The sequence below is a fragment of the Schistocerca gregaria genome, chromosome 3 (genome assembly GCF_023897955.1).
Source record: "Schistocerca gregaria isolate iqSchGreg1 chromosome 3, iqSchGreg1.2, whole genome shotgun sequence".
Lineage (NCBI taxonomy): Eukaryota > Metazoa > Arthropoda > Insecta > Orthoptera > Acrididae > Schistocerca > Schistocerca gregaria.
Window position 1 is genome coordinate 740,970,138 of NC_064922.1, and position 25,589 is coordinate 740,995,726.

The following is a 25,589-nucleotide window of genomic DNA, read 5'->3' on the forward strand; positions in this document are numbered from 1 at the left end:
TGTTATAGGAAGACTTGGTGCTCTGCATAGCTGGCATCCTTCGAAGATTTTACTATGCAAAGACAAACAGTTTGATTTTTTAAAGGATTTGATATTGAGATTGCAATTTTGGCAGTAAGCCATTTTCAAGCATAAGATTTTGACATAGACTGACAGAAAAAATGAAATCTCAAGAATACATTATTCTGGGTAACATATTTAAATGAGTAACCTTGCAAGGTCATAGGGCAATGGAAGTGCGAGATAAGCCATTGCAAATGTGAAATGCTGGTACATTAATAACTGGTGTAACTGCCAGAATGTAGAATGCAAGAATGCGAACATGTATGAATTGTGTTGTAAAGGTGCCAGATGTCAGTTTGTGCAGCGGATTTCCCTGCCTGTTGTGCTTTGGCCAGTGAGTCCCAGGACTGTTAATGCTGTTTGTGGTTGACGCTGGAGTTGTCATCCGATGTCTTGTATGTGTTCAGTTGGAGACAGATCTGACAATCGAGCAGCCCAAAGCAGTGTGTCAGTACCCTGTACAGCATGTTGGGTTACGGCAGCAATATTTGGTTGAGTGTTGGAAAACACCCCCTGGAACGCTGTTTAAGAAAAGCAGCACAAAAGGTCGAACCACTAGATTGACACAAGAGTTTGCAGTTTGGGTGCATGGGATAACCGCGATAGTGCTCCTACTGTCATATGAAATCACACCCTGGACCATAAGTCCAGGTGTATGTCCAGTGTGTTTCCAGTTTATAGGTTCAGTGCGTCTAGCACGCAGTCGAGCTTGTTGCAGGCTCTCAGCTGGTCTCTTAACAAATATACAGTCGTCACTGGCACTGAGGCCGAACCAGCTTTCATCAGAAAACACATCGGACCTCCTCCAACATGCCCCCCCCCCCCCCCCCCCCCCCCAGTGAGCTCTCGCTTGATGCCACTGAAGTCACAAATCTTGATATTTGGAGTCAGTGGAATGTTTGCTACAAGGCGTCTGGCTTGGAGATGTTCTGTTAGCAATTTGCAACAGTTCGTTGTCACTGTGGTGCCAACTGCTGCTCAGATTGATGCTGTATAATGTGATAGAGCCATATGCCAAACACAATGGTCTTCCCTGTAGTGACACATGGTCATCTGGAGCCCCATCTTCTTGCGACTGTTCATTCTTCTCATGTACTGTGGCTATAATCTTGTCAACTCTTTTAGCGACATCACAGAAGAAACATCCACTTCTTGTAGCCCTGATACACATCGTCATTCAAAGTCGGTGATAATTTGGTTTTTAACATCTTAAATACATTCTTCACTAATACCAGATCACCACATTCAGTCCAGAGTGAAATATCTAGTGATGGAAGAATAACCAATGAAATTAATAGGTGGTTACAGAAGGGAGGCAATTTCTACCGAACAATAAAACATCTTATTTGGAAGAAGGAAGTTTCAGAAAAAGCAAAACTCCTTATACATAAGAGTTATTACTTCCAGTATGAGAGAAGAAATTGAAAAAGAGATTAAATGGTATGGGCATGTTAAGAGGACGCACGGGCAGAGACTCCCCAAAATTACGGAAGAACTGGGGATGGATGGAAAAAGACCTAGAGGGTGCCCAAGAACATTGTGGAAAACGGGAGTGAGAATATCTGTGGAAAGGAGAGGTGTGACATGACAGCAAGTGGAGGAAGAAAAGTGGTGGGAGGACTCACCAGCACCCAGACCCAGCAGTAGTGGGAGTGGGATCCGGGTGTAGATAAATAGACATCCAGTTTCAAAAGTAACTAACACTCATGGCCGTTATAGTGTGTATTTAAAGCAAACCTGATTTGCATGTTCCTAATAGTGCTACTGGTGCAAAATTTGATTATAAATTATTTTCTAGATGTATTCACACCAGTGTATGTCAAAACTTATACTTGAAAATGTCTTAACACCGAAATTTGAACCAGAAAATAAAGTTCTTAACAGCTGAAAGCAAGATGAAATCCTTTTAAAAAATTATAGAATCTGTGTACCCATACTACAAACAATAATCAATTTGATGTTAATGAGAGAACCTTTCACCAACTAGGTTGCACGGCACAGTGTATAGACTTGCAGCAGAATTGCACTTAAGCAGCTCTTGTGCAATGTTAAATGTGTACACTGTGCACATACCAGTAGGCCTTTAAATAAGGGAACCTAGTGCATTATCATCACTATTCATATTAAGATTACCAAAAGAGTCTGTGCCAAAATATTGTGGCAGTAAGTCGCAGACATTCAGCAGTTCACCCAAAATAGTATAAAAGAGTCACATTTGTTCTCTGCATAAATTGACGGCATTACAAGGTCAGAAATTTGTTTCAGAGAGTCAAATGATGATATTTGGTTAAATCAACTTTACTTTGTAATAACAGAATACATTATGAAAACTTTCATTTCATGCTCATTAACATCCATCTCCTTTACTTGCAATTCAAGTTTTTGAACAACTTGGAGTTTTGCTGGTCCATGCATACTTGTTTCTGTTACCAGAATACAAATAAACATATTGACAAAAAATATTTCAATGTATTAAAGTGGGGCAGCATTTATATCTATCATCTTTTGATTCTTCAAACAATGGAAAATTCAGGATGAAATGTAACAGTATTATGAAAAGGATAGTTGCTAGTCACTATATACCAGAGATGACTCAGTCGCAGACAGGCACTACAGAAAGACTTTCAGAAAGTGAGCTTTTGGCCAACGATGCCTCCTTTGATAAAACACAAATGCGCGCGCACCTACATGGCCAGTCTCTGGCCACTGAAGTTGGCTTCAGCGGCCAGAGACTGGTTATAGCTGTGGAGGTGTCTTGTTTATTTTCAAAGAAGGCCATGTTGGCCGAAAGCTCTCTTTCTGACTGTGTTTTTTTGTTGTGCAACTCAAAATCTGTGCTACATGGTGAGTAGCAACAATCCTTTTCATAATATTGTTGTCATCTGATTCTTCATTTGTCACTTAAACTTTTCTCCAAACTGCTGTTATCACTTCCCAAATTTTTGGAACCTTCAGCACATTCACTGTATCACTATCATCAGTCTTGTCACTGTAATTTATTGCACGTTTTGACATATTGGGAATATAGACTTACTGTCCACATACTGGTGCACAACTGAGTGTAAATTGTTACTATCTTTTCAGTTGTTGAGATTCTGCAGTTATTGAGTGATACTAGAAGAGAGAATTTCTGTGCAACTGCGTCATTTTATTGTCGTTAGCAGTTCCAGGCGATCATGTCCATTTTCAAGTGACATTTAGTAGTTCAGAATAACAATAGTTCCACAGAGAGTGAAATACAGAAAGTTAGGTAGTATAATATGTTTAATGCCATGTGTGTTGTTAATGATTTTTCTGATGAGATAACAGATCATAATTTAGTTTAAAAACACATTTACAGTTTCTTGCCACTTAAATGTAAATGTCATAATATTGCTATAAATTTTTAACAACTGTTTGTTGCATACAACTGTGTGACGCCTAGTATATATTCTGTGATGTGATTAAACACGTCATAACTTGTCCATATCCATTGTCCATGAGACTTGAGAACATGTAAAATGTGAATTTTGATCCAGAGCAACAGGAAAAGATTTAACAGGAAAATAGCAACTTCCACAGTACAAATAACCTAGAAATTTATCAAAGGCAGTAACAGCATGCCCCCCCACAGAATCATGTGGAAAGAGATGGACATGCATGTTCATTTCTATCGCAGCTGGATAGTTAGACAACAGTCATAGGTCAGTTGAACAAGGATAAGGCAGGAAAGCAGACAGCTGTAGCCTTATAGCTGTGGAACCGTTCTCTCACTTGCCTGAAATAATTTAGGAACACCAAGGAAAACAAAAATCAGTTTTACATTGCAATCAAATCCTCCAGAATACGAATTTTGATGTCTAAAGCTAAGGAAACACAGTTGAAATTTCCTGGTATTAATTTTAAGAGCTTCTTTTAAGCTTTATATGTCCAAAGTCCCTCCCTCCCTTGCCCCCATAAACAGTGGTTCCCAAACTGTGTGATGGGGTGACACAAAAGTATTTGATATGTACACCTGTAACAGTAATGGCTACATAGAGGATAGGTAAAAATCCATTGAATATTTTCATGATCTGTTGTAAGATACATGCAGTGTAGCTCTCATCTACGTAATACCTACAAGTCTTTGTGTAATGAAAACACCGGCTGTTAATGGATACCATGCTCTATCTGTGCTATAAAAAGCCCTTTAGCATCACAGGACAATTAACTATACCAGATTCTCTAGATTTACTGAGAATTAAGATTAATAACTTGGTGGAGAAACTGCTTCCTTCAATTTGATACATTGTTTGATATGTTAAGGGATCCCAACAATACAACGATCCTTTAGTGCCCTTTTACGTAGAGTGCATAGTTTTGGGACTAGGCTGTAACCATCTTTGGTTAGTTTCCTCTGTTTGTTTTCACCCTGTGTCAACATTTTAATTACAACAAGTTTAATATGTTCAAAGTACTGCCAAGATTTTACACTGCTTGAACCACCATCTACATCTATACTGTGCAAACGACTATGAGGTGCATGGCAGTGGTTATGTCCCATTGTACCAGGTATTACGATCTCTTCCTGTTCCATTCACATATGGAGTGTGGGAAGAATGATAGTTTGAATGCCTCTGTGCACACAGCTATTATTCTAACCTTATCCTCCGAATCCCTGTGTGAGCAATATGTGGGAGGGGGGGGGGGGGTATTCCTAGAAAGAATAATCATTTAAAGCTGATTCTTGAAATAATATTAGACTTTCTCAGAATAGTTTGTCTTTAAGAGTCTGCTAGTTCAGCTGCCTCAGTATCTCTGACACTCTCCAATGGATTAAACAAACCTGTGACCATTCCTGCTGCCTTTCTTTGTATACATTAGACATCCCCTGTCCTGTCTGGTGCGGGTCTTGCACACTTCAGAAATATTCCAGGATGGATCACACGAGTGATTTGTATGCAATATCTTTTGTAGACTGATTGCAGTTCCCCAGTATTCTGCCAATAAACCAAAGTCCATTACCTGCTGTACCCATGACTGAACCTATATGATCATTCCATTTCATATCCCTAGAAAGTGTTACATCCATACATTTGTATGGGTTGGCCAGTTCCAACAGTGACACTTATTTTTATTGTAGTCATAGGATACTAAGTTCCCCCCCCCCCCCCCCCCCCCCCCCCCCGCTTTGGGAAGTACAGAATTTTACATTTCTGAACATTTAGATCAAGTTGCCAATCTTTGCACCATGTTGAAATCTTATCAAAGGTCTGACTTAATATTTATGCAGCTACTCTCACATAGCACTTCATTATAGATAACTGCATCATCTCCAAAAAGCCTCTAAGTGAGGTTATTTATGTACAACATTAACAGCAAGGGTCTCAATATACTTAGCAGGGGCCCACTCAAAGTTACTCCTACATCTGACGATGACACTCCATCCTATATAACATGCTGTGTCCTGAATTCAGTCACATATTTCAGCTGATAGCTGTATACTGTTGACAATAAACATAGGTCGATACTAAGTCAAATGTTTTTCTTTTTTGACACTACATCTACCTGGTTGCCTTGATCCAAAACTTTAAGTATGTCATGTGCGAAAAGTGCAAGTTGCATTTCACTTCATCGAAGTTTTCAAAATCCAAAAGCTTAATACCTTTATACATGTGTTCTCCTGCTGCTGCTTGGCGAGTAGGATTTTTATCCATCCAATTAAAATATATTTTCAGAAACTGTTTATTTTCATTGGAATGTGTTGTTTGATGAAATACTTGACACAGCAGATGTATGGGAAGTGTTGTGCAGTGTATGTGAGACATTTATCATGTGCTAATCAAATGCAAATCTAAAGATTAATTTTATGCACCAGTTTGTTAGTTTGGGCGAGAAGTGGGTTCAGTTACGCTCAGAAAGTAACAGCAGTCAGAATAATTAGAGGGAGCTGATGGTTCAGAACCACAAAAGGCAAAGTCAGTTTAATCTGCAAGAAAGTTTATGCCCATTTTTTCCTGTGCTGCAAACGAATCTTTTCATTTATCACTTTCTACAGTTTTTTTTAACACCTGGCGGTTACTATACAAATCTTTTGGACGTGGATGAAAAACATAAAATGTGTGTAGACGGCTATAGGGGAAAACAGTCCGGACGGAACACCTACTCAATGTGGTACTTCAGCAATGAGAAAACTGAGGCTTAGAGGTAGAAACTGTTGGAACATCTATCCCATTCACCATATTTTTCAACCACTGATTGGCACACATTTCACAGAAATGTCTGCTGGAATTTACTTCATGCTTGCTGATAGGGTTACACGTGCTTAATTGTGTATTTTGAAAAGCTTTCAGCATCACACTTCGGGAATGGCATTCATTCTTGGGAAAACATTGGAAAAGTACTTTAAGGGCACTGTGTTCAAAAATAAGTTTTGTTCTCGGGAAGAAAACATTTTTTGATTGAAAGATAAAGAACTTTTTGCATTATGATCCCCTGTGTTACCAGAATGTGTTGTTTTGTTAAACAAAGGTTCAGTAATAGCAAATTTTTCTCTTTCTAGTCTCACTGACTTCATATGATGAGAAGCATATTCATTGTGAATGACGAGCCTTCTTTGTAGAACATCAAGTGTGTCTAGATCTATTTCTTCAGTAATTTGTAAAACAATTAGAAGAATAAATTTGGTGTGCTAAAATGGACAGTGTTTTATTACATATTGTATGTATTGCTGCTCAAATGTAGTATTTGCAGTACTGTGTGAAATAAGTGTATGCCAGCATTAGTTTCTCCAGTTTAGTATATTCTAATTATTTGTTTCAGGAATCTTAGTGCTTGTGGAGACCCTGACTTGTGTGACTTACTAGTTCAGCAAGATATAATGACATCACTTAGTGCCTTAATTCAGAAGGTATTTTGCTGCTTTACTTCATTTGCATACTAAACAATGTAGAATAACAACTTCAATAACTTCAGTAGTTGAATTAAACATATATTGACTTTGCTGATATTTAGACTGCTGACAGTGGTCAGTGTCAAGTAAATGTTACTTGAAATATTAGATGGCAGCAGAGTAATATAAGAACAGTAATAATGCCCCCTCCCCTCCCCAATTATGTTTTTCTCTTAATATACATGTACAAACCAGTTCCTGTAGTTATCGGCCTAAGTAGATTAATGTTAGTCTTGATTTGTTGTTAGAGAACCAGCTAGCATTGGGTGCTTCTGTCTGTTAATATGTGACTTGACTTATTCCACATGCTTGTCAGAGAACCAGCCAGCACTGGCTGCTTCTACCAGTTAATGTGTAGTTTGACTTCATGGGGTGACAAACAAAAAAGGATGTGTTAGTGAATACAAAATAAATCAACATTCAATGAAACTGAAAATCAGAAACAAGCAAACTTGTTTTAGTTTGGTCACTGACCTCACTTTCATAGAGTAATAAGTTTATCAGTGTGGTGTGAAAAGACTTACAATGGAAGCAAACATATGTTTTATTTATATTATTAAATTAACTGAGAAATATGCTAGAAGAGTTTCAGCAGAGCTGTTGTGTGATCATTGTGAGGAGTACAGTACTATTTGAAGACATAATGTACTCTTAGAACTACATGACTGGAGATTGTAGAAACATCATTCTAGTTTTGTGTGTTACTTTCCCAGTGGCACTGTGGACACTCTGTCGAGCAGGTCCTACCAAATTGCTTGATTTTTATTTTTAAAAAAGGAAATCTTTAAATCTCTATTTGATGCTTCGCAATGTCACTGGTGATAGCACAATGTCCATGGTAAGAGCTCTGTGGAATGCTTCATATATGATTTTGCAATATAATGTTTCTCTTGCAGTTTCATAGCATTGCTTTTTCAGTTACAGTTTATTATTAGCTTGAAAGGAGGGTATAAGATGAACATAAACAAAAGCAAAACTAGGATTTTGTATGTAGTTGAATTAAGTCGGGTGATGCTAGGGAATTAGATTAGGAAATGAGAGACTTAAAGTAGTAAAGGAGTTTTGCTATTTGGGAAGCAAAATAACTGATGATGGTCGAAGTAGAGAGTACATAAAATGTAGACTGGAAAATGGCAAGGAAAGCATTTCTGGAGAAGAGGAATTTGTTAACATCAAGTATAGATTTAAATGTCAGGAAGTCGTTTCTGAAAGTATTTGTATGAAGTGTAGCCATGTATGGAAGCGAAACATGGACGATAAATAGTTTGGACAAGAAGAGAATAGAAGCTTTCGAAATGTGGTGCTACAGAAGAATGCTGAAGATTAGATGGGTAGATCACATAACAAATGGGGAGGTATTGAATAGAATTGGGGAGAAGAGGAGTTTGTGGCACAACTTGACTCGAAGAAGGGATCGGTTGGTAGGCCATGTCTGAGACATCAAGGGATCACCAATTTGGTATTGGAGGGCAGCGTGGGGGGTAAAAATCGTAGAGGGAGACCAAGAGATGAATACACTAAGCAGATTCAGAAGGATGTAGGCTGCAGTAGTTACTGGGAGATGAAGCAGCTTGCACAGGATAGGGTAGCATGGAGAGCTGCATGAAACCAGTCTCAGGACTGAAGACCCCAACAACAACATATTATTAGCTTGGCAAAGAAACAAGAAACATCCACGGTTGCAAGTCTTACTTCCAAGAAAAGAATTTTTCTTGATTGTGATGTCTTTAACCCAATTAAACTGTGACTCAAGTAGAGACATGATGAATTTTTCTAAATGCAATTCATGTGGATATCCATTTCTGGAGTGCTTCTGCGTGCTCTCACCTTCATTGTGGCGACATGATATAAAAGTTCATAAATGTCATCTATCTTCATCTTCTTTATAGTGTCACCAAGAGAGGAAAACAGCAATGGAAATTCCTGGATGGAGCAATACTTAAAATACGGGAAAGACAACTACTCAACTATAGTGGATCAATGATTGGAGCACAGTAACACATAATATAAAGCAATGGATGCACCTGTTTTATGGTATGTGTTAATGTGCTCCACACATCGATCCGCTGTAGTTGAGTGGTTGCCTTCCCTAACTTCAGCAGAGGATTAAGTTGTTCGCTCACTCATAAGGCTAGTCGTCCACTTGCATCTCTCTGAACAGTGTGGTGAGCTATCACTTAATATTCTGCTGCAACTCCTCACAGTGCACAGAAAATATACTGTAATTTATGTTGTACACTGTCAGTTCTTACTGTTGCTCTCCCAACAGTGGTTACGATAAAGGTTGTGTGAGTGATTGCAAAACAAATCTATATTCACTATAAAAACACTATTTTTGCCTTGTTTCACAAATTTTGTTACCGTTACTGCACAACATAGGTTTTGGGTTATAACCCCATTTTCAAGTACATTACTGATTCCCAAAGATATCTTGTTGTGCATTAACTATAATAAAATTTGTGGAATAAGGCAAAAAAGTGTTTAGTTAATTTATAGTGTTTCACCAAGACCCCATTGTCGAGTCCATTAAAATCTATATTAACTTCTACAGAATGATACTTCGCATTTGATTTGGATGAAACCAGTGTAAATATAGAGAAACAAGGGGGGAGGGGTGATAGAAGTAGTCCTGCACCCTACATCTTCCCCATGTTCAGAGTTATTTGCATTTATTGGTGTACAGGAACGGCAGGCATCCTTCTCTTTCTGCAGAGAGAGACAAAATAGATTCTATTCTCGTTGTGTATACTGTAACCTGCATTTTGCAATTGTGTCCAGCGTTAATGAGGGATCAGCCCGTGGTCTTGCGGTAGCATTCTCACTTCCTGCGCGCGGCATCCCGGGTTCAATTCTCGGCGGGGTAAGGGATTTTTGCTGCCTCGAGATGACTGGGTGTTGTCATCTTCATCATCATCATCATTCATCCTCATTACAGTCTGAGAATGGCAATGGCAAACCACCTCCGCTAGGACCTTGCCTAGTACGGGGGTGCGGGTGTCCTGCATCGTCCCCTACGCTCCTCAGAGCATGAGACCTCATCATCTCATGATAGAATGGAGATGAGGAACAAAGTTATTTTCAGTGGAATCCACTCATTTTCTGTGGTATAAATCTTTTGAATTGTCTTATGAGATGTAGTGATAAAATTGCCTGAACCTGTTTATATGCATTTATATGACAGTGAGGCTTGCTTGTTTGCGTGCTTGTGGTGTAATGTTTTAGTTTGCCACAGCTTACTTAAAAATACTTTTTGTGGCAGTTTTTTGAGAACTACTGAAAAGTGAGAGGAACTATATTTTTTTGAGACCACTTTGCTTTCTTCTGTTCAGTCCTCTCAGGATAGTGATGTAGATTTAAGTCCAAGGAGGTCATAGTAATAAAACGCCCTCCATTGTGAGAATTTTTGTATTGTGATCTAAGTTTTTTTTGCACTACTAATTAAGATTTTGGCCACAGCTAAGAGTTTTTTGGAAAGTGTCCATTTTATTGTACACTATTTCTTCAAAATGTTGCCCAAAGTTTAATCTCCCCCTGCGGGTTCGGGGGTTAGAATAGGCCCGCGGTATTCCTGCCTGTCGTAAGAGGCGACTAAAAGGAGTCTCACTTTTCGGCCTTATATGATGGTCCCCTGTTGGGTTTGACCTCCACCTCTCAAAATTTTCCGAAGAGCGAGCCGATTGGGGAAGGGCGCCTTACTTGGTGCATTGTGTCCCTCTTGCGATCAGACCTTTCGCCATTTCGCCAGCTTATACACCGTTGAACTGCAGTCCTGTCCGCTCTCCATATCTTGGGCATGACTCTTTTTCTGCGTGCAGATAACACCTTGCACTGTGCAGTGCACCGACGGCGACCATGGACCACATGTTACCTAACATCCAGCACGGGAGTAGGTGGCATCAGGGCGGATGACCCGCAATGAAGTGTGGTACATCGTCTCTCCCTGGTGGCCAGCCGCCAGCAGTCTCTAAGCGTTCTCGGGCTCAGTTTAACGCTCAGAAGTACGATCCGAAAATGTTCCCCTCCCTGGCTACACCATGGGAGGAACGTAAGTCTCAGGATGGCAGTAGCAGTTATTCGCCCCGCTTCTTAGTTTGTACGAGGGTTGATGGGGAGTCTTTTCTCTCCACAAAGCCTCAGTTCTTCGTCGAGCATTTAGAGGACAAGTTTGGGGAGGTGGAGTGCTTGTCAAAAATGCACTCTGGGTCAGTCCTGATACAAACAGCATCCTCTGCCCAGTCACAACGGTTACTCGCTTGTGACAAGTTGGGGATGTTACCGTTACGATCACACCCCATAAGAGTTTAAATATGGTCCAGGGAGTTATTTACCGTAGGGATCTTCTTTTGCAGTCTGATGAAGAGCTGCGTGCCAATTTAGAGTGCCGAGGTGTACATTTCGTCCGGCGCGTTCATCGGGGTCTGAAGGAAAATCAGATTGCTACCGGTGCCTTCATCTTGGCCTTCGAAGGGCATACATTAGCGGAAAAAGTCAAGGTGATGGTCTACCGATGTGACGTTAAGCCCTATATCCCTCCCCTGATGCGTGCTTTAAGTGCTGGAAGTTCGGCCATATGTCTTCTCGCTGCACTTCCAGCCTCACATGTCGAGATTGCGGACGCCCATCACATCCCAATACTCCATGTGCCCCGCCTCCCATCTGTGTCAACTGCGGGGAGCACCATTCACCTTGCTCGCCAGACTGCTGAATTTTCCAGAAAAAGCGTAAAATCATGGAATAGAAGACCCTGGACCGACTAACCTATACTGAGGCCAAGAGGAAATACGACCGAATCCATCCTGTGAGAATGACATCTTCCTACGCTGCTGCTACAACACCTGTGCTAGCCCTGTCTGTTTCTCCAATAGTGGCCGGATCGACGAGTAGTAAAACTCCTCCTGCCCCCTCGCCAGTGGGGGGGCTCTACCCACCGGGTTGCTCCTGCGTCACCTACCTCAGGAGCAACACCATCCCACCCATCGGGGACGTCTGTCCCCACTTCTAAGCTGGAGAAGTGTCCAACTTCTTCGGCTTCTCACGCTCGCAAGGGGTCCCTTGGGTCCCTCCCTTCCCAGGTTTCCGCCAGCGAGGAGCCTGACGACCGACAATGGCGTAAGTGCCCGCAATCAGCTGGTCGTAGGGCTTCACGATCCTTCTCCGTCCCGGAGACTGAATCGGTGAAGCCCTCCCAGCCGGTGCGACCCAAGGAACGGCGTGAGAAACCCAAGAAGAGCTCTCAGCCCAAGGAACTCGCGGTGGCAGCCATCCCACCGCAACCTTCCAGCTCTGCGTCTGAGGATGCGGTGGAGATTCTGGCGTCCGCTGTGGACCTCCATCTTGCCGGTCCATCAGACGCCATGGAAAGCACTATCACAGGTGCTAAATTAGAGGCAGCAGGTGACCCAGCGGCGTAATCTCCCTTCCCAGTCCCGTCAAGCCTTTCTCAGCCATGGACAACACTATCCTCCAGTGGAACTGCAGCGGTTTCTTCACCCATCTAGCTGAGCTCCGCCAACTTATCAGCCTTCACCCTTTCTGCAGGAAACTTGGTTTCCGGCAATGCGAACCCCTGCCCTCCGTGGCTATCGGGGTTATTATAAGAACCGGGCAGCTTAAGAAAGGGTGTCTGGTGGCGTCTGCATCTATGTCCTGAACTCTCTTCACAGCGAGTCTGTACCTCTCCACACACCTTTAGAGGCTGTCGCTGTTCGGGTGTGGACGCCACAGGCTGTTACCGTCTGCAGTCTTTACCTTCCACCGGATGGTGATGTTGCGCAGCATGTCCTGGCTGCTCTGATAGCTCAATTGCCTCCACCTTTCCTGTTACTGGGTGACTTTAACGCCCATAACCATCTGTGGGGTGGATCAGTGGCAACAGGTCGAGGCGCCATCGTTGAGCATTTATTGTCGCAGATCGATCTCTCGATCTTAAATGATGGTGCCTTCACACACTTCAGTGTGGCGCATGGAACATACTCCGCCATTGACCTTTCGATCTGTAGCCCTAGCCTCTTACCGTCTGTACAATGGAGAGTACATGACGACCTTTGTGGCAGTGACCACTTTCCGATCTTTCTGTCACTGCCACAATGTCAGTCTTCTGGGCGCCCTAGCAGATGGGCTCTGAATAAGGCTGACTGGGACTTGTTCTCCTCAACTGCCGCTATTGAGCCTCTCTCTACCGATGCCATTGATGCAGTGGTTCAATCGGTCACCACCGGCATCGTTACTGCTGCCGAATCTGCTGTTGCCCGTTCTTCTGGGTCCCTTCGGCGACGGACTGTGCCTTGGTGGTCGCCTGAGATGGCTGAAGCGATTAAAGCTCGCCGGCGGGCGCTCCAGCGTCACAAGTGACATACCTCAATCGACCACCTTATCGCCTTCAAACGGCTGTGTGCGCAGGCCCACTGCATTATCCGCCAACGCAAGCAGGAGTGCTGGGAGCGGTATGTGTCTACCATTGGCCTCCATGTCACTCCATCGCAGGTCTGGGCCAAGATTCGCCACCTCTATGGCTATCGGACCCCTGTGAGTGTCCCTGCGCTCTCACTGAATGGAGCAGTTTGTACTGACTCCGACGTCATTGCAAAACGCTTGGCAGAGCACTTTGCTATGAATTCCGCTTCTGCCAACTACCCCTTGGGCTTCCACTCCATTAAGGAGCAGATACAATGTCTGAGTCTTTCTTTTCGCACTCACCTTCCTGAATTGTACAATGTTCCATTCAGTGAGTGGGAATTTCGAAGTGCCCTCGCCGCTTGTCCTGATACCGCTCCTGGGCCAGATAGCATCCACTCTCAGATGCTGAAACACCTTTCAGTGGACTGCCAGCGACGACTCCTCGATCTTTACAACCGCATTTGGGTTGAGGGTGAGTTTCCGTCGCAATGGTGGGAAAGTCTTGTTGTCCTCATTCTGAAACCAGGGAAGAACCCTTTGGAGGTGGACAGCTACCGTCCCATTAGCCTCACCAACATTCTTTGCAAGTTGCTTGAACGGATGATGAGCAGGTGCTTGAATTGGGTACTGGAGTCTCGAGGCCTTCTGGCTCCGTCTCAGGGTGGGTTCCGTAAAGGCCGCTCCGCCACCGACAATCTGGTGAGCCTGGAGTCGGCCATCCGTACTGCCTTTGCCCGCCGTCAGCATCTGGTTGCTGTCTTTTTCGACATGTCGAAGGCGTATGATACGACATGGCGTCATCACATCCTTTCTGCGCTTCATGGATGGGGGCTTCGGGGCTCTCTGCCGATCTATATCCGCAATTTTCTGTCGTATCGTACCTTCCGCGTGCACGTCGCGGCCTCATATAGTTCCTCCCAAGTCCAGGAGAATGGTGTGCCACAGGGTTCTGTTCTAAATGTGTGTCTGTTTTTAATAGCTATTAACGGGCTCGCTGTGGCCGTGAGAAATACTGTCTCCGCTTCCCTGTATGCTGACGACTTCTGCCTTTACTACAGCTCTATTGGCATTGCAGCTGCTGAACGTCAGCTACAGGGCGCAATCTGCAAGGCGCAGTTTTCCGCAGCCAAGACCTGCGTTATGCATTTCTGCTGGCAACGCACTGTTCACCTGGAGCCGCGGGTTTATCTTGACAGTGAGCTTCTAAAAGTGGTGGAGTCACATAGGTTTTTGGGGATGGTTTTTGATGCCCAGTTGACTTGGCTGCCTCATATTCGGCAGCTTAAACAGGTGTGTTGGCGGCATCTAAATGCTCTGCGATGCCTGAGCCACACCAGGTGGGGCGCCGACCGATCTACTCTCCTATGGCTTTATCAGGCGTTAATCCAGTCCCGTCTGGACTACGGGAGTCTGGCTTATGGCTCAGCATCCCCATCTGCGTTGCGGGTGCTGGACCCAATCATCCACAGCAGGATACGCCTTGCCACTGGTGCCTTCCAAACCAGCCCTGTGGACAGCATAGTTGTGGAGGCAGGTGTCCCTCCACTGCGGTTACAACGCCAACAATTACTGGCTGCTTATGCTGCCCATGTTTTTAGCTTGCCCGGGCATCCAAATTATCGTGTCCTCTTCCCGCAGTCAGTCGTTCATCTGCCAGAATGTCGGCCCCGGTTGGGTTGTCCAATTGCCGTACGTGTCAAACAGCTTCTTTCCTGGCTTGGGTGTTTCCCTGTTCCACCTCCTTTCCGGGCCCCTCTGCGTACACCCCCGTGGTGTGTGCCTCGCCCTTGCTTTCGGCTCGACTTGGCACATGGCCCGAAGGACTCAGTCCCTTCGGAGGCCTTCCGGCGCCGCTTTTATTCCATCCTGGCCACGTATCAGGGCTCTGGCATTGTCTACACCGAAGGTTCGATGGTTGCTGGTCTCGTCGGTTATGCACTAACTCTAGGGGACCATTCTGAACAACGTTCGTTGCCGGCTGGCTGCAGTGTTTACACTGCTGAGCTGGTCGCCATCTTTTGTGCCCTAGAGTATATCCGCTCCTGCTCAGGTGAGTCCTTCGTTATCTGTAGCGATTCCCTGAGCGGTTTACGAGCTCTCGACCAGTGTTTCCCTGGTTCTCGTCTGGTGATGGCTATCCAGGAGTCCCTGCATACTCTCGCCCGTAGCAGCAGGTCTGTGGTCTTTGTTTGGACCCCATGCCATGTTGGTATACCCGGCAATGAAACTGTTGACCGCCTGACGAAAGAGGCCACCAGTGCACCATCTCTGGAGATTGGCCTCCTGGCGGCTGATTTGCGGGCAGTCTTACGCCGCAAAGTTCTCTTGTTTTGGGATGCTGAATGGCACGGTCTGACCACCCCTAACAAACTCTGTGGCGTCAAGGACACGACGACTGTGTGGCGGTCATCCATGCGAGCCAACCGCAGGGACTCAGTCGTCCTTTGTCGGCTCTGCATTGGCCACACCCGACTCACGCACAGTTATTTACTGTGTCGTGAGGATCCCCCTCTTTGTCGTTGTGGGGCGTCCTTGACGGTGGTCCATATTCTGTCGGAGTGCGCCCTTTTAACCGTGCTCAGGCAGACTTTTGGAATGCCTGACACGCTCTCTGCTCTTTTATCAGATGACTCTGCCATGGTGGACTTGGTTTTGTGTTTTATTTGGGCAGGGGGTTTTTATCCTTTAATCTGAGTTTTTTTAGGTGTTGATTCTGGCTTTTAGCCTCTGATTTTAAACTGAGTTTTTAAAGTGTTTTTGGTGGTTGGCTTTTCCTCTTTTTCTCTATGGTTGGCCAACCACCGTCACACTGTGTGTTTTAATTTGTTTTGTCTGGTCTCTGTCAGAGTATTTCATGTCCTGTTTTGTCTGCTGTCTTTCCTGTTGTTCATTTTTTATTCTCTTCGGGTGGTTTTAGTTTTTATGGAACAAGGGACCGATGACCATAGTAGTTTGGTCCCTTTAATCCCACAAACCAACCAACCAAAGTTTAATCACTGTGTTGAAGATTTTAATTTTTGTGGTTCCTGTATTTCCACAACAATTTCAGCAAACAAAACTATTGTTCATATAATTTTGTGAAAACTGTTGAATTTTCTTGACATGCCAAAAATTGATCCAAAGTGTCTACTAGAGGTGGTGTGTTGCCAAAAGTTAGTGAGGTTGGCATACTATGTACATGGAATTTCGTAACTGCCATTGCCTTGTTTAGGATATTTTTGTCTGACTTCAATTCCATTGCTTAATCATGCTCCAAAATTATTTCAAATTTTTTCTCAGTTATGTGTGGTTTGACAGATGAGACTGTACATCCAAAGTATTTTGCGTGTCAATTAATATAATTTTGACTGTGTTTGTGTTGGATAGAACCTGACATTGTAAATGGTGGTGGTGGTGGAATTCAGCCAGTCTGTACTGGTTTCAGAAGTGATACTGTATTAAGATTATCCAAAGTATTTTGGTAGTCAGTCATAACATTCTGTAAGAGATTCCATGGTGTAATTCAGAAGGATGCCACATTATTTGCATGGGAAGAAATTGATGAATATAGTGACATGTCAAGTAATAGTAAGCAGGATGGAAAGAATTAAGGTTTTGGGTATACACTGGTGAGCTGAAACATACCCACTATCCACCATGAAACTGGATGTCGTCTGGTGTCATTGTGAGCATATGATGCAGTAAGGAAACTATGTAAGTGGAACAGAGACAAAGAGGGAATCATTCTAGTGACAGTACATGTCACAAGTAGGGAAGTGTGTTGCTGTAAGCGACTTTGACAAAGGGCAGAATGTTGTGGCGCAGCACCTGGAAATAAGCATCTCGGAAACAGCTAAGGTGCTTGGCTATTCACGTACTGCAGTGTGAGCATGTGTGAAAACTAGTTGAAGGGTGGTGAAACTAAAAGTAGAGAAGTCTTTAGACTTCCACACCTCATAACAAACAGTGGAAGTTGGACACTTGCTCAATCTGCAAACAAGGATAGGTGAAGCTGTGAGGCAGATCTGGTGACAGAATACAATACTGATGCAGGCACAAGTGTTTCAGAGAACATGTTTCAGTGTAAATTGTTGAACATGGTGTTTCACAACAGACAATCCCAACATATCCCCATGTTGTCACAATGATATCCTCAATTACAATTGCAGTTGGCAAGGAATCTGAGATTGGACCATGGATAAATAGAAACGTGTCACCTGGCCTGACAAATTATGTATCTTATTACGCTAGGGCAGTGGCTGTGTCCAAACAAACGATTGCCCAGGGAACAGCTATTCGGAACATACACCACATTGTAAGGTGATGGTAACAATACTATGCTGTGGGGGACATTCAAGTTGGCTCCCATGGGATCTGTGGCAGTAATAGAAGGCACCCTGGCAGCTGTGGACTATGGGAACATTGTGGTTCACCTGCATGCATTCATGTTTGATGTCATTCCTGATGACGTGCAGTGAATTATTGCCCTATAAAAAGCTACAATCATTGAACAGAGGTTTGAGGAGCATGATAGTGAACACGAGTAGATGTCTTGGCAACCAAATTTTCCTGATCTGAACCCAATGGAACATATCTGGAGCACTTATTGGATGCCTGCCCTCCACTCACAAACTAAAAGCCAGTAATTTATGGGAATTTAAAGGCTGTTCATCATCATCATCATCTTGCACAGTTTGCAGTCTCTGGCCAGGTCTATATGGAACATAGGCCTCTCCATCGTCTTCTGTATTAACACCATCTCTCCGTGTTGACATTGGTCCAGTCTTCTCCTCTCTTCTGGACGCATTCCTCTACTCCTTTCAACCATCTGTCTCTTTGTCTTCCTCTTGGTCTCTTTCCTTCTTGTTTCATATTGTGTATCTTCCTGGGTATCCCTCCTCCATTCTCATAATGTGTCCATACCATCTCATCTTTGGTTTCTCTATCTCCTCCTGTAATGGTTCCACTTTCATTAACTCTCTGATACTCTCATTTCTTAACCTGTCGATCTTTGTCACTCCAATACGGTTTCTCAAGAATTTCATCTTACTAGCTTGTACTTTGCTTTTCTCTCTTCCTTTCATAACTCAGGTTTCTGATGCATATGTTAGGATCAGGACATAGTATGACCGGTATATAACCTTTTTACTTATTTGGGGTACATTTTTGTTCCGTATCAGGCTTCTGACACACTTCTGAAATGCTTCTGCTTTTCTGCCCCACTCGTTTATTTCTCTGTTTTTTTCCATCATCCTGTGTCAGGCTTCCTAGGTACTTGAAACTCTCCACTCTGCTCAATTTCAAACATATGGTGTAATATTGATTATAGGGAATGAAATCTTCATAACTTTATTTACTTAAATTTTTCAGGAGAAGCAAAAATGGTTTCTTAAAAAATCTATTAAGTGAGACAGATAACGTTGCCATACGTGTAACTATATAGTAGAAACCTAGTTATTGACAGATTAGAGAAATCCATGTTCAGTCAAATCTCTCTTTGATAGTGGAGTTACAGGTTACTGGGATCGTGAAGGTTTCAAGATAGATGGAGTTAGGAGGTTTTCCTTGCCTACTATCAATATGTTTCCAGAAACCTACTAAGTATTTTTTGAAGCCATGCCAAGCAGAATCACTTTCCAAAGGTGGACCAACATGCTATTAAACAGTTGGTCATAATGGTTTAGTTCATCACTGTGTATGTTAATGAAGATTCAAAGTAGGAGGGGAAAAAACAAAAAAATTAGATAGATGAACTAATCTGTTTAAGCTGTGCTTCTTATGCGGTAAGAATAAGTTAGGACTTTGGAAACATTGAAATAATCAAATTAAATAACTATAAAGGGAGTAATCTTCTGTAATGATTCTTACTTCGGCAAGATTTATTCATTGCACAAAGCGGAAGAAAATTAGGGTTGTGTATGGCATTTATACATGTACTTCTTCAAACAGTTGGAGAATTACTGATTACTACATTGCATTCATTTGTTAGCTGATGATGAAATTTGTCACTAGTGCATTAGTGCCTGGAATTGAATGTTATATTCACAAATATTATAGAAAAAAAATTATCTACATTACGATCTAGTGAATGTGACCCACACTCAGATAAGATTGAAATAAACAGATGTATGTTTTCTTAATTTACACAATTTGACAACACTGTTTTCAGATACAGATTAAAATCATTTGTGAGTGATACTCTGTCAGTCCCATACTTTATTTCTTGACTAGAAATAAGTAGCAAGCTACATCCTTGCAGATGCTCAGCAAGCATTCTTATAAATAAGTTTCTTATTGAAGGTGTACAATTGTCTAAATGAGATGTCCCAAACATTTTTTAACCAAAAACTACATTTTTAGAGCAAAATTGGAAGATCATTAAAATACTGCTATGTACAATGCATTTTGTCCAGCATGGCACTATTTTTTTAAAATGTAAAGTTATAATAATTGCCCAAGTCAGATATTATTTGTTGCTTATCACAATCATAATAATGTGTATGAATACCAGAAAAGAAAGTTCGTTACCTTTCTTGACTTTTAATGGTAACATACTTTTTAAAGAAATATTGATGTATAAGTAGAGTCCAGAACCTGAAAATAATAAATATGATTTTCCTTTCAAAAAGTCGCATCTATTATTATTATTATTGTTGTTGTTGTTGTTGTTATTACTGCTACTGCTACTGCTACTACTACTACCACTACTTTTTTGACTAAGTTTAACTGAAAAAAATTAATACATTGTAGACTCTAATAGAAGAATTGATTAAAAAAAATAGTTTTCAAAATTTAAAGTACATGTACTAGATTACAATATTTACAACAGATGGACATAAAGTAACCTCCCTCCCATTTGCCAATTTATGAAACAATGGAAGCAGGAGTGTTGGGAGAGATAAGTCTCGATCACTGGGTGCCATACGTCACCTTCCCAAGTCTGGGCAAAGGTCAAATGTCTTTTCAGGTACTAGGCCCCAACAGGTGTCCCCGGTGTTGCCATAAATGGCGTGTTGTCTACTGAAGCAAACATGATTGCTGAGCACTTTGCGCCAGAGAATTACCCCCCCCCAGTCTTTCGCAGACTCAAAGGATGGCTGGAAGGGAATGTCCTCTTTCACTACATGCTGCAGTGAATCCTATAATGCCCCATATACAGAGTGGGAGCCCCTCAGTTCCCTTGCACATTGCAGCGACTCAGCTCCTGAGCCTGATCGGATCCACAGCCAGATGATTAAAAATCTCTCATCTGACTACAAGCAACATCTCGTCATCTTCAACCAGATTTGGTGTGATGGCGTCTTTCCATCTCAGTGGTGGGAGAGCACCATCATTCCAGTGCTCAAACCTGGTAAAAACCCATTAGCCTCACCAATGTTCTCCGTAAGCTGCTGGGACGTATGGTGTGTCGGTGGTTGGGTTGGGTCGGGTCCTGGAGTCACATGGCCTGCTGGCTCCATGTCAGGGTGGCTTCCACCAGGGTGGCTTCCACCAGGGTGGCTTCCACCAGGGTGGCTTCCACCAGGGTGGCTTCCACCAGGGTGGCTTCCACCAGGGTGGCTTCCACCGGAGTTGCTCTACCACTGATAATCTTGTGTCCATTGAGTCTGCCATCTGAACGGCCTTTTCCAGGCGACAACACCTGGTTACCGTCTTTTTTGACTTACATAAAGCATATGAGATAACCTGCCGACATCATATCCTTGCCACATTGTATGAGTGGGATCTCCACGGCCCACTCCAAATTTTTATCCAAAACTTCCTGTCGCTCTGTACTTTCCATGTCAAAGTCGGTGCTTCCCATAGTTCCATACGTATCCAGAAGAATGGAGTCCCGCAGGGCTCTGTATTGAGTCTCTCTCTATTTTTAGTGGCCATTAACGGTCTAGCAGCAGCTGTGGAGCCCTCCGTCTCGCCCCTCTGTATGCAGACAACTTCTGCATTTTGTACTGCTGCTCCAGTACTGGTGTTGCTGAGTGGCACTTACAGGGAGCCCTGCACAAGGCGCAATCGTGGGCTCTAGCCCACAGCTCTGTTTTCAGCCGCAAAGTCATGTCATGCACTTCTGTCGGTGTTGCACCGTTCATCCGGAACCAGCACTTTACCTTAATTGGGTCCACTCACTCTAGTGGAGACACATTGATTCCTAGGACTGGTTTTCGATGCTCGATTGACTTGGCTCACTCATCTTAGTCAGCTTAAGCAGAAGTGCCGGCAGCGCCTCAATGCCCTCCTTTGCCTGAGCAACACCAATTGGGGTGCAGATTAGTCTAAGCTGCTGCGGCTCTACAAAGCCCTTGTCCACTCCCGAATTGACTATGAGAGTGTGGTTTATGGTTTGGCAACACCTTCAGGGTTGCATTTACTCAACCCTGTGCACCACTGCGGGTTCAACCAGAAACAGGAGGTTTTAGGTCGAGTCAGGTGACCAGCGTACTGGCGGAGGCTGGTGTCCCTCCATTGCAGATAAAATGTGCCCAACTGCTAGCCAGTTATGCAGTACACATTCGTAGTTCCCCTGAGCATCTTAATTACTGTCTACTATTCCCAACCACGGCAGTCCATCTCCCGCATCGGTAGCCCAGGTCAGGGCTAATGGTTGCGGTTGACATGTGTTCTCTTCTCTCCGAACTTTCTCTTTACCTCCTTTACTTGCGGTCCATTCACGTATGCCTCCATGGTGTACGCATTGGCCGCAGCTTCGTCTGGACCTTACAAGTGGTCCTAAGGACTCCATTAACCCTGCGGTTCTCCGCTGTCACTTCCTCTCGATTCTTGATGTGTTCTGGGGCTCTGAAGTGGTTTACACAGACGACCCGGTGGCTGAAGGTTGTGTTGGCTTTGCCTAGGTTCACGGCGGCCATCTTGAAAAGCATTCCTTACCTGACGGCTGCAGTGTATTCACTGCAGAACTGGTGGCCATTTCCTGTGCACTTCAATATTTCCGTTCATGCCTGGGGGGTCTTTTATGTACTAACTCCTTGAGCAGCCTGAAAACTATTGACCAGTTCTACCCTCATTATATTTTGGTAGTGTCCACCTAATTGTCCATCTACACTCTGGAACAGTCCAGTCGTTCAGTGGTGTTCGTTTGGACCCCTGGTGACGTCAGAGTCCCAGGAAATGAACTTGCTGACAGGCTGGCCAAACAGGCTACACAGAAACCACTTCTGGAGATGGGCATCCCCGCAACTGACCTGCGTTCTTTATTACGCTGCAAAGTTTTTCAGCTTTGGGAGACGGAATGGGAAAATCTCAGTATGCACAACAAACTGTGAGCCATTAAGGGGACCACGAATGTGTGAAAGTCCTCGATGAGGGCATCTCGCAGGGTCTCTCTTCTTCTCTGCAGGCTCTGCATTGGCCATGTATGGGTGACCCACAGCTACCTCCTGCGCTGTGAAAACCCACCCACCTCAGTGTCGGTGCAGTGCCCGGTTGACAGTGACCCATATTTTTCTGCTCTGTCCTTCTTTGGCTGCCCTGCGACTTCATCTCCGGTTGCTGGACTCGTTATCATCGATTTTAGCATACAACACCTCATTGGCTGATTTGGGTTTACGTTTCATCCGTGAGGGTGGGTTTTATCATTTGATCTGAGTTTTAGCGCCTGTCCTTTGTTTCTCTGTGTCCTCCACCCTAGTGCTTTTAGGGTGAAGGTTTTATTGTGCTGCAGGTTGTCTGGCTTTTTATTTTTATTTTTGTGGCTGGTCAGCCACTGTAATCTGCTTCCTTGTTTTACTTTTTTGCATCTCTCTGTTGTTCTGTTGTCCTCTTTTGTTCCTTCTAGTGTTTGTTGCCTTTCCTTTGTTCTCGTAGTCTTTCCTTTCTTTCAGTTTTGTGTTATATGTCTCGTCTATTTTATTCTCACACTTGTGGTATTGTTTTATTAGGAATAATGCACAGATCTCGTAGTTTGGTCCCTTTCCCCCTCTTTTAAACCGTTCATTTTGTCAGCCATGTCTATTATTTAATGATTGATAATTCATTTCTTCAGTGAAAGGTTGTTTTGTTCTGTTATTTCCCTTAAATTGTGAAAAAGTATTCTCGTTGTTTGTTTGCCAGGCTGTCATGATTTGATTCCAAAAGTCATTTCATTTTATTAGTGTACATGCTTCATAACAAACAACAAACTGAAGTTGTTAGTTTCCAACAGTGGTATAGGTAAAACTGGAATTTGACAAATGTAGTCGTACTTCGTGAATTTTCATGTATTCAGGTCTTTAGAACTGCATTATACATTCATAATTTCACTTCGCACATACATTTAATTAATTTTTCATTGCTATGAGAGAAACAAATCACAGAAGACAAACCATAGTTAAAAATTATCAGCGTGGACAAAACAAACCCTCAAACTGTACAGTGTCACTACCATTTACCACACTACCATGTTAACAACACTCAGCAACACTCCTGGGAGCACCAATGCTCAGTGGGAAAATGTGTGTGCTACTCGGTTCAGAGGCAGCAGCTATCATTGCCTCCATGTTCCGAAATGTTTCAGAATTCTTCTCACTGTACTGGTACCATTGGATGTTCCATCGTTTGCTACCAATTTCATTTAAAAACTTTGTGTTTTCATGTAAGGCAAGGTTTTATTTAAATGTAAGGAGGTAGGCGACTGTGGAATTAATACACCCATTTGTCTGTTATGGGATCTAATCCAGGATGTTTCTTAAACAGAGGTCACTCCCTTCCCTGGCTCAATGCTAGTGAAACTCTGCCTCCTGATTTTTGTCTGCCTTATGTATGGTATGTCTGCTTCTAATGTCAAGTATTACGTCAGGCCTAGAAATGCCATACATACACTGCTGAAGGATATTCCTGATCATTCAAAATACAACTAAATACCTAGGTGTTACAATTACAAACAACTTAAATTGGAAAGAATGCGTAGAAAATGTTGTGAGGAGGCCTAACCAAAGGATGTGTTTTATTGACAGAACAAAATGTAACAGACCTACTAAGGAGATTGCCTACACTACACTTGTCCGTCCGTCCTCTTTTAGAATACTGCTGCGCTGTGTGTGATCCTTACCAGATAGGACTGACAGAGTACACTGAAAGAGTTCAAAGAAAGGCAGCACGTTTAGTATTATCACAAAATATGGGAGAGAGTGTAACAGAAATGATGCAGGAAATCATTAAGAGAAAGGTGTTTTTCGTTGACGGAATCTTCTCACGAAATTGGGAGCTCAAACGTTAGGCGGGTGATGGAGCCCCTTCGAGAAATAGCGGAAAGGTCGGGGAAGAAGGCCAGTGTTCACTCTGTCTGCTTGCCGGGGGGTCTCATCCGAGATGTGGAGGAGGCCCTGCCAGCGGCGATAGAGAGCACTGGGTGCACCCGACTGCAAATTGTTGCTAATGTCGGCACCAATGACTCCTGCCGTCTGGGTTCAGAGGTCATCCTCAGTTAGTACAGGCAGTTGGCGGAATTGGTGAAGGCGGAAAGCCTCGCTCACGGGGTGGAATTAGAGCTAACTGTTTGTAGTATCATTCCCAGAACCGATCGCGGTCCTCTGGTTTGGAGCTGAGTGGAAGGCTTAAACCAGAGGCTCAGACGATTCTGCAGAGATCTGGCGTGCAAATTTCTTGACCTTCACTATCGGGTGGAGAAATGTAGGGTTCCCCTAAATAGGTCAGGCGTGCACTACACGCCGGAAGCGGCTACGAGGGTAGCGGAGTACGTGTGGAGTGCACATGGGGTTTTTTTAGGTTAGAGAATTCCCTCCCTAGGCCCGACAAGACGCCTCCTGAGACGCGGCAAGGCAGGAGTAGGCAAAATGCAACAAGGAATAACAATATTAATGTGCTAATAGTAAACTGCAGGAGCGTCTATAGAAAGGTCCCAGAACTGCTCTCATTAATAAACGGTCACAACGCCCATATAGTACTAGGAACAGAAAGTTGGCTGAAACCAGACGTAAACAGTAATGAAATCCTAAACTCTGATTGGAATATATACCGCAGAGATAGGCTGGACAGTGAAGGGGGAGGCGTGTTTATAGCGATAAGAAGTGCAATAGTATCGAAGGAAATTGACGGAGATTCGAATTGTGAAATGATTTGGGTGAAGGTCACGGTTAAAGCAGGCTCAGACATGGTAATTGGATGTCTCTATAGGCCCCCGGGCTCAGCAGCTGTTGTGGCTCAGCACCTGAAGAATAATTTGGAAAATATTTCGAGTAGATTTCCCCACCATGTTATAGTTCTGGGTGGAGATTTTAATTTGCCGGAT

The 25,589-nt window shown here is 43.4% G+C and overlaps 1 protein-coding gene and 1 long non-coding RNA gene across 2 annotated transcripts in view; one reads left to right on the forward strand and one right to left on the reverse strand.

The window, feature by feature from the left end:
- The window catches only part of LOC126353833 (uncharacterized), a 76,865-nt gene that overhangs the window by 25,680 nt on the left and 25,596 nt on the right, over window positions 1-25,589 (reverse strand). Inside the window, exon 2 of the long non-coding RNA XR_007565216.1 lies at window positions 19,877-19,942. This is a non-coding gene — a long non-coding RNA (uncharacterized LOC126353833). The remainder of the gene's footprint in view (window positions 1-19,876; window positions 19,943-25,589) is intronic.
- LOC126353832 (HEAT repeat-containing protein 3) overlaps window positions 1-25,589 on the forward strand; it is a 233,724-nt gene that overhangs the window by 8,819 nt on the left and 199,316 nt on the right. The window contains exon 3 of the mRNA XM_050002965.1: window positions 6,844-6,931. Within this exon, the coding sequence (XP_049858922.1) occupies window positions 6,844-6,931 (88 nt within the window). The remainder of the gene's footprint in view (window positions 1-6,843; window positions 6,932-25,589) is intronic.